Consider the following 10,000-nt stretch of genomic DNA (forward strand, 5'->3'; position numbering starts at 1 on the left):
TATCAACAGTAGTGGTCAAAACAGAGTGTTTAATCACTCTACCCTCATCCATCGACCAACCCAAACATTTGGCCAACCCCTTTACTTTATGACCTTTGACCTGTGATGACAGCCATGATGTTTACAAACGTGAAATATTATACAAAATTCAACTAAGATAATAATAAAAATCATTTCATCATACCAAAACTTCTCATACTCTGCTAAAAGTAAGAAGCAAAATGGCTGTAACACACGTTCACGCACACACGTTAAGGCATGCACTTTAACACGCGCACACATTAACACACACACTTTAACACACAGGAGGAAGGAGGAAATAGGAGGAAATCATAGATATACAGTGCTAGGAACACGCACGCACGCACGCACACACAGTGGTGGAACACAGACAGAAAAAAACACAGACACAGACAGTGCTAGAAAGTCCTCAACAGTGTAGTGGGAGGACAGCTGGTCTGAGTGACAGGCCTGAGTGACAGGCCTGTGTGTGTGTGTGTGTGTGTGTGTGTGTGTGTGTGTGTGTGTGTGTGTGTGTGTGTGTGTGTGTGTGTGTGTGTGTGTGTGTGTGTGTGTGTGTGTGTGTGGGTGCGTGCGTGCGTGCGTGCGTGCGTGCGTGCGTGCGTGCGTGCGTGCGTGCGTGCGTGCGTGCGTGCGTGCGTGCGTGCGTGCGTGCGTGCGTGCGTGCGTGCGTGCGTGCGTGCGTGCGTGCGTGCGTGCGTGCGTGCGTGCGTGCGTGCGTGCGTGCGTGCGTGCGTGTGTGTGTGTGTGTGCTGCCTCCCTCCCCAGTGCGGCGTTGGTTACCATGGTGACGCCACTTCCCCATCACTTCACACCTCAATGCGTTGCTATGAGAGAGTGAGAGCTGAACTGAATGACAATGAGAGAGAGAGAGAGAGAGAGAGAGGGAGAGGGAGAGGGAGAGAGAGAGAGAGAGAGAGAGAGAGAGAGAGAGAGAACTGATCCTCCTCTTCTTCCCCGGTCTAGACTCTGATGTCACTGTCTCATCATTTAAACATTGATCAAATCTCTTCATTTATATTAAGTATTGTAACTTGTTTTCACACACAAATACAATAATCTGTCAGATGCCCCCTCCCCCCCTCCTCCCCCCCCCAGGAGCTCTACACACCCGAGGCGCGCTTCAAGGAGGCGGTGTTCGAGAGCTACTACGTGGTGTACAGCTCGCTGCTGTACCGCCAGCAGGAGTCGGGGCGGGCCTGGTTCCTGGGTCTCGACAAGGAGGGCGGAGCCATGAAGGGCAACCGCGTCAAGAGGACCAAGGCCGCCGCCCACTTCCTGCCCAAGCCCATCGAAGGTGGGCGGCTGCAGCTAGCGGCTAAGGCTGGCCAGCTACAAATAGCATGCATGAGTCTTCTACAGGGCTAGGAGACCCGTTGCTAAAGCTAGCCAGCTAGTAACACATGATCTGTCTGTCTGTCTGTCTGTCTGTCTGTCTGTCTGTCTGTCTGTCTGTCTCTAGTGGCTCTGTACCATGAGCCCTCGCTACACGACGTTGGAGCCATCGCCAAGAGCGTCCAAGGGGCCAAAGGCGGCCCCGCCCCCGGCCCTGCCCATGGCCCCGCCCTTGGCCCCGCCCCTGGCCCCGCCCCCGGCCCCGCCTCCAAAAGCACAGCCAGTGATCCGCTGGTGACGAACGAGGGGAAACCAGTCAGCAGGCCCAGCAAGGAGCGAACATGACCCTGACCCCACCCCCCTGCTTACCCTCATCGGGAGTGGGTGGGGGGGAGGGGTGGGGTGGTAGAGGGTGGGAGTGGAGTGTTAGAGGGTGGGGTAGAGGGTGGGGTTGAGGGTGGGGTCGGGTGGTGCAGGGCGAGGAGGTGGATGAGCCTGAAACTGATGCGCTGTGAGCCATGAAGACATCCCAGGTGGGAGGTCAGAGGTCACATGAGGTCAGGGGTCACGGCGGGAGGGTTAGGGGTCATGGTGGGAGGTCAGAGGTCACATTCCAAAGGACTGAACTCAAAATATGGATATTGATGTCGATCATAGTAGTAGGATCACCGCGGCCTTGTTGGTTAATTACCTCCTCACTCTCCTCAAGTTGACCTTTTGTAAACGATAGGAAATGCAAGAATTATTAAAATGACTCATATTTATGTTCATTAGAGCCTTATAGATCATCAAGGACAAAAAAAAGGGTCACACTCACACACACACACGCACACACACACACACACACACACACACGCACACTCACCCCTATGCCCTCTCACTGTGACTACAGAAGGAGATCCTGCTCCTCGAGTCGTTCTGGTTTCATCTCTTTAGTTTGGAGCGGGTTGAGGTGAGGGGTTCACCTCAGACCAGATGGTCCTCCTCCAGGGTGGGGGATTCACCTCAGACCAGAAGGTCCTCCTCCAGGGTGGGGGTTCAGAGGACCTCAGAGTAGCACACACGAGGAGAGCACAACTGATAAGTACACACTGCCAGCGTGATGAGGAGATATCTGTGATGCGCACACGGACTGATGGACGGACTGATGGACAGACTGAGGGCCGGACTGATGGACTGACTGATGGACTGACTGACAGACGGACTGACGGACGGACTGTTGGACGGACTGAGGGCCGGACTGATGGACGGACTGACGGACAGACTGATGGACTGACTGACGGACGGACTGATGGACGGACTGTTGGACGGACTGAGGGCCGGACTGATGGACGGACTGACGGACAGACTGATGGACTGACTGATGAACTGACTGACGGACGGACAGATGGACGGACTGAGGGCCGATGGAGGGAATCATCGGAGGACAGTAGAATGAACAGTTGAAGCTACTTCAGTTGGAGACTTCGACGTAGCACTGAAGAAATAGAACATAGATGGTTTTATAACGTCTGTCTCTCTGTCTGTCTGTAAAACTGCCTTTTCCAATGTTACGCAAATGTGGATGTGATGTTAACATCTGTGTGTCGGGTTTGATATGGTACTATGGTTGTATATAGTGTGTGTGTGAGTGTGTGTCTGATGAAATATTAAATACAAACTGTTACGGACGTCTGGATAAAACCGGTTCCTGTTAGTTTATTTCTGGAATCTCCGACTGTAGCAACGTATCGTTCATCAAACGTGTCAAGATAATCAATAAACGACTATCAATAACCGATAAGCGATGACGAATAATCAATAACCGAGTTAGGGATAATGCTCAACGAGGTGTCCATTATCAGGAACTAATGGACTTTGCGGAGGTGCCATCCATTTATTCCAGTTACTGGACACCTCGAAGGGCATTATCCCGCTTATACCATGGTCACTTGGTCACAAAGAAAATTAATTAAGACCATTCATTTATATTTTCATGCGTTTTACAATCCAAATATAAAGTTTTTCCCAAGCCATAACTTTGTTTCCCTGGTAACGCCTGAGGGTTTGGCCAATACCTGGAACAACCATTACCCTCCCGTAAGGTTCTTATGCAACGGAAACATTGTTCACTCCTCCAGTAAATAGGACAGACCTTAGCTACGACTTAGCCAGAGTCCCCAAATCAACGTTACGTTTCGTTACTGTCGGCCACAGATAGCCTACAAAGAATCAGTAAGAAGGACTGAAGAACTACACTCAGTGTTGTAAATAAAATATTCTGATATTTTTTCATTGGGATTTAATTTATTTCTAATGTCGAGGCCAGCTGATGCCAATGCCGGCAGAGGTTTGTAAGAATATATATATTGCAACATTCTATTAACAGGACCTTTTTCATGAGGCTTGCAACATTTAACCATAATTCATGCCATTTTTCATGCTGACTGGATGTAGGCCTATCGTGGTTTTTCATGTTGTAGTCATGGCTGTCAAACAATTTTTAAATAATTAAAAGGTTTTTATTTCAAAGAAACATGTCAACATTTAACAATTAATAATCTGGAAATCACACAGGCCTAAATAGAAAAAAGAACGTAATTAAAGGGGGCTTAATTAACTTAAAACTGGGCCCTATGTGTTACAGCCTAGCCTTTTTTATTTAAAATTAAATTTGACGTTTCCATTTATGGTGAACTTTGATAGCGTTAAAGGTAAGTCCGGCATACCGGCCTTTGAAGGAGGGTGTTTGACAGCATGGGACTGCCCATGATGGGCACTGCTTGTCGGGACCCACAAGACGTGGCTCCATTCTCGTCTCTCCCGCACTGACAGAGCGCAGTAAGCTCGCAGGCTGCTCTCGCGTCGATGGCCTGTCACCGACATTATCTGACGGCTCTCCCGGCGTCTGAGAGCCGACCTACAGTGGTGCATCAGAGGCTGTGGTTGGTGTGGATCTGCGAAAGACCCACCTGAAAGGTAGAATGATAAGGATATTTATTATATTTTGGATGGAGGGGAACTATTTAGTAATACAAAAATATAGCCTAGTCACCTCTTCGCTGATCTTTTTCCACATGTTCCCGGCTGTGCCACACGTCGGAGGCCAGGGCGCGCTTCGGGGGGCGGTAGAAAGATTTGGCATCTGATCTCATTTTGAAATATATTTTTTTGAACTTGCCAACGGACAGCGAATCCTTGGGCCCGGTCAAACACAAACCCTCTTAGGTTTTCCTTTTCTTGGTCGTTCGGGTCTTTGAGATTCTTGGTTTGTGGATTCTGCGGCAGGCTGACATATTCGATCCAATCCTCGTCTCTCTGAGCCAAACATAGTTGGACGTCGAACCAGACTTTTCTGACCAGGCCTGACCTTCGACTGATCCAACGTAACTAACCGGCGTTGGCGTGGGTTTGTTTTTGGTTTTTCCACTTACTTACAAACACAGATAGCATAAACTCAGCAAAAAGTGCGACAGACGACCCTGTGGAAATGCCTCTAAGCATGAAGTGTGACTTATGATAATAAGTTTGAGGTCTGATTCAGAGACACGGGGCTTCTCCTGTACTGTTTAAGTACGGCTTTAAACACTGCGTTGCTGGTCCTGAATGAATGAATGAATGAATGAATGAATGAATTAATGATTTATTTCAAATATGCAACAACAAAACAACAATAATAATGCATCAACAGGAGTCAGCCCTAGTGACTCCTGCACTGATAATGCCGCCAAGCACTCTACATAAAAAAATGCTACAACATATTTGAAAAGGGGTGGGAAGAAGTAAAAACTTGTTCAATCCCACCCCACTTCTTTAAACAATATGAACAGGTCAGAAATCATTATCAAAACTCAAACTCAAAACTACCTGTTTCCTTCAGACTCATTTCTCATTTTCATGATAACAAATCTATGTATCAACACTTGCGTATCTGTACACCATACAGATACACATAGAAACACATCAGCGTACAACACTTGCATTTCTGTACTCCATACCAATACACATACACCCGTACACACGAACACTTGCATATCTGTACACCATACCAGTACACATAGATGCACACAACGTACCAATATATTTCCTGTAAATCCATACATATACAATCCTTCACATACCCATGTTTCCTACTCACTGACACACAAAAAATGTCAGCCACTCCAACTGCCAGCACCACAGCAACTGTGGAGTCAGCAGAAGGCCGAGCCACCACAGCACGCGACACCACCCTTAAGACCAATAGCTCACTGCTGATCACACAGTTAACTAGTCATGTTAACAAGTAATGAGACGTCAAAGCCCTCCTTCATTACTATAACTCTGGAAAACCATCTCTTTGTATCTTCTTTTAAACTGTTTCATGCTTGGACATTGCTTGATCTCCATATTCAAACTGTTCCACAGCTTTACCCCACAAACTGAAATGCAAAAGCCTTTTCTGGTTGTTCGGATGCTGAACCTGTCAAAATTTAGTTTCCCCCTCAAATTATAACTAAGCTGTCTTTCATTAAATAATTTTTGAATATTATTTGGGAGTTTGTTGTTTTTTGCTTTGTACATTACCTGAGCAGTTTGAAACTTCACCATGTCAGTGAATTTAATAATTTTTGACTGTAGAAATAATGAATGAGTATTGTCCAAATATCCAACCTTATGAATGACACGAATCGCTTTCTTCTGCAGGATAGTTACTGGTCCTAATGAGGTATTGTAGTTGTTCCCCCAGACCTCGACACAGTACATTAGATAAGGCGAAACGAGTGCACAGTAAAGAGTGTGGAGTGATTTATGATCCAAAGCCTGCTTTGCTTTGTTTATTACTGCAATGCTTTTTGACAATTTGGTTTGAACAAGTTTTATGTGTGATTTCCAACTGATTAGAGCATCGATCATAACTCCAAGAAATTTAATTTCGTGTACTCTTTCAATTTCCACCCCATCTATTTCCATTTTTACCTGCACATCTCTTTTACCATATCCAAATAGCATAATTTTAGTTTTGGCCAGGTTTAGGGATAATTTGTTGTAATCAAACCAGTTTTTTAGTTTGATCATTTCCTCAGTAAGATCCTTCAGAAGCTCAGCGAGATCGTCTCCTGAGCAGAAGATGTTTGTATCATCCGCAAACAGGACTAATTTCAGTAGCTTGGACACTTTGCATATATCATTAATGTACAGTATAAACAACTTTGGACCCAGTACTGACCCTTGAGGTACGCCGCAAACAATGTCCAAGCATGAAGAGCAGTAATCACCCAACTTCACAAACTGTTTTCTCCCGTTAAGATAACTTTTAATCCAATCTAGAACTACTCCTCTTACTCCGTATTTTTCCAGTTTGCAAATTAAAATGTCATGGTTGATTGTGTCGAATGCTTTTTTTAAATCGATAAACACTCCAATTGCCTGTTGTTTCTTGTCTATAGCCGTTCTGATTTCCTCTATTGATTCTATTATTGCTGATGATGTTGATCTATTTGATCTAAATCCATATTGACTGTCAGAAAGTAGTTGATGCTTTTCTAAAAAAGCTTCTAACCTGGAGTTGAAGAGTTTTTCTAGAATCTTGGAGAATTGTGGAAGTAAAGAGACAGGTCTGTAATTTGTGAAGTTGTGTTTGCTCCCAGCTTTGTATAATGGTATAACCTTAGCAGTCTTCATTCCATCCGGAAATATCCCGGTTTGAAATGATAAATTGAATATATGAGTCAGCGGTTTTATAATTGCCGGTATTACCAGTTTGACTAGAGCCATATCCATGTCTTGAAAATCAGTGGATCTTTTGTTTTTGCAGTTGTTTACAATGTCCAAAATTTCAGCATCGTCCACTGCCTTTAAGAACATAGAACTGGGATTTCTATCTACCAGTTTCTCCAACATTTCACCAGTTGTCCCTGGATCCGGAATTTTTTCTGCCAAATCCGGCCCCACATTGACAAAGAATTTATTAAAACTGTTAGCTACTTCTTCCATGTTATAGTTATTTTTGTCCTTATCAATAAAGAACTGCGGATACTTGTCAAAAGCAGAGTTCTTTCTTATAATACTGTTTAAAAGATTCCATATTCCTTTGATATTGTTTTTATTATCCTCCAGAATTTTTTTATAATACTCTTTTTTATTTGCCCTTATAATATGAGTTAGCTTATTTTTATATTTTTTATATTTGTTATCTGCTTCTACTGTTTTCAGTCTTATAAATTCTCTATAGAGTGTGTTTTTCTTTTTGCAGGCATTCTGTAATCCTTTTGTGATCCAGGGACAGCTGGTGTAATTCTTTTTGCAATTCCACTCCTTTACAGGCCAATTTTTATCATACAGTGTCTTAACAATCCTTAACAATGAATGTGTCGTAAGCACTATTTGAATCACCCTTTTCATATACCACCTCCCATTGCAGCTCCCCCAAGTCGTTATTTAACAGTTTGATGGATTCCTCCGTCCTTGTGCGTTTGTACTGTTTTGGCCTATCTGCCCTGGTTATCTTGTAATAACCATTATACACCACAAAAACTGGTCGATGGTCAGTGATGTCCTTGATTAATAAACCACTCTCTGATTTATTTTCAATGTCATTTGTGAAAATGTTGTCAATTAGGGTGGCAGAATAGGAGGTGATTCTACTGGGCCTGGTGATTTTGGGAAACAGGCTCACACTGTACATTGTATTAATAAAAGTATCAATGGCTGAGTAGTTACTTGGATTTAGGAGGTCAATATTAAAATCACCGCAAACAAAAACAACTTTGTTGCAAAACTTTGAGAACATAGAGTCAATCCAGTTAGTGAAGATTTCAATACTTGTCCCTGGGGTTCTGTAAATACAGCTTATTATGATGTTTTTTGATTTTTCCATACAAATTTCTATTTTTATGCATTCCAGTACATTGTCCATTGTTACTGTCATTTCATCAACTATGTGAAATTGTAAATCATTGATCACGAAAATCCCCACCCCTCCCCCTCCTTTATTTTGTCTGTTGATGTTAACCAAGTCATAGCCCTCTAGAGTATAGTTGGTCTCCTCCCCCTCATTGATCCAGGATTCAGATATATCAATTACGTGAAAAGGAATGGCAAATGTATGTAAATAGTCCTTGATTGCATGGACATTTTTGCTCAAATGCCTGCTGTTAAAGTGAATTATTGTCAGTTTTCCAGTACAGTCAATTTTTGCATTGAACTGCTCACTAGTGTAATAATGACAGTTCTCATTGAGGTTGAAGAAAAAGTTATTGTCCGGGTCTATATCTTGATCAATATCCTGTGTTTGGTGATCTGTGTATTCAGAAGGTTTCAGCTGAACATGCTCGTAATCAGTAATCAAGTCAGATAAACGGGTAATGTCATCCTGGGATTGGTGTGAATTGACAGTGCGCGTGTTGGAATGTAGAGTGTCAGTGTCTGGTGTGGTGGACACTTTAGCGTGTTGTGAGACAGATGTCATGTCAGTACTTGCCCAACTCCTCGATGCTCCTGATGACCATCACTTTGGCCTCCTCTGGAGTATCGCCGTTGAGTTTGATGAACACTTTGCAGTCCCTCGTCCAGGTTTGTTGAATCTTCTTGTTTTTCCTCAGATCGCGTGCTTCTTTTGCTATGTTGGCATTGCGTTTAACCAGGTGCTCGTTCATGTAAACATCCGTCCCCTTCAGCTTCTTCCACTCCTTCAGCAGTGCGATTTTGTGCTTTCTGTTAGTAAATCTCAGGATAACTCTCGGGGTGTCGGGTCGCTGATCTCTGTTATCGTTGGTGCGCTCCGTTTTGCGCTTCCTCATGGGCAGCGGGTGACAAGCCTCAATGTGGCTGCAGTCGAGGTGGATGTCCTTAGCCTGTAGAAAGGCTACCACTTGTTGCTCCGCAGAAGCCACATCTTCCTCCTCTGGCTCTGTCCGGGACCCGTTGTTAGTGGCCACTGCTCGTGCGAATGACCGGGGTCGGATGCGAAGCCCAGATATGATAACATCATTGATCCGAGAATATTGCTCCAGATCCGTCATCCTGTCATCCAGCTCTCTGATTTTCTCATCTCTGTACTTGTTCTCTGTGTCGATGGCGGTCAACTTCTCGAGCAGTCTGTGAATCTCGATCTGCTTCTCCTTCACAGCAGCCACCTCATCTCTCAGAGCATCAATGACTTTCTTCAGTTCACTGTAGTCCACCTTGGGGGGCATAGCCGCTGGCGTTCGTAGCCTAAAGGCTGCAAACTTGTGAACTTGTGTGCAGACTAGTATAATCTGGTGTCAGTTATGACATTGAAGCCAACTGTATAACGGTTAATACCGGCTCTCAGACTCGCTGTATTCCCCTCCTGCCTTGGTGGACTGGGCAGTCTCGTTAAGAGCATCAGTGCTGTCGTTTTCCAAGTTGGAGTCCATTCGTTTTTTTTACATTTCTTTTTCATCTTCTATTTAATTTAATTCTTCCGGGGTTAACTCCTTGGGCCGTTTCTCTCTTTTCTTCTCAATTTCTCTTTCTTCTGCTGCATCCCAGTCATACCAGTATGAAGACCACCAGTATAGAGACCACCAGTATAGAGACCACCAGTATAGACCACCAGTATAGACCACCAGTATAGACCACCAGTATAGAGAACAGCAGTATAGACCACCAGTATAGACCACCAGTATAGACCACCAGTATGAAGACCACCAGTATACAC

The 10,000-nt window shown here is 44.5% G+C and overlaps 1 protein-coding gene across 2 annotated transcripts in view; it reads left to right on the forward strand.

Annotated features, from left to right (window-relative positions):
- Positions 1–1,701, forward strand: part of LOC130385474 (fibroblast growth factor 14-like) — a 29,228-nt gene extending 27,527 nt beyond the window's left edge. The window contains exons 4-6 of one of the 2 annotated variants that reach the window (XM_056593983.1): positions 1,120–1,318; positions 1,484–1,537; positions 1,613–1,701. In XM_056593983.1, the coding sequence (XP_056449958.1) occupies positions 1,120–1,318; positions 1,484–1,537; positions 1,613–1,701 (342 nt within the window). Of the gene's footprint in view, positions 1–1,119; positions 1,319–1,483; positions 1,538–1,594 lie in introns of both variants that reach the window. The other variant, XM_056593982.1, reaches the window with a different exon arrangement.
- The last annotated feature ends 8,299 nt before the right edge of the window (positions 1,702–10,000 follow it).

The sequence above is a fragment of the Gadus chalcogrammus genome, chromosome 7 (assembly GCF_026213295.1).
Source record: "Gadus chalcogrammus isolate NIFS_2021 chromosome 7, NIFS_Gcha_1.0, whole genome shotgun sequence".
Classification (NCBI taxonomy): domain Eukaryota; kingdom Metazoa; phylum Chordata; class Actinopteri; order Gadiformes; family Gadidae; genus Gadus; species Gadus chalcogrammus.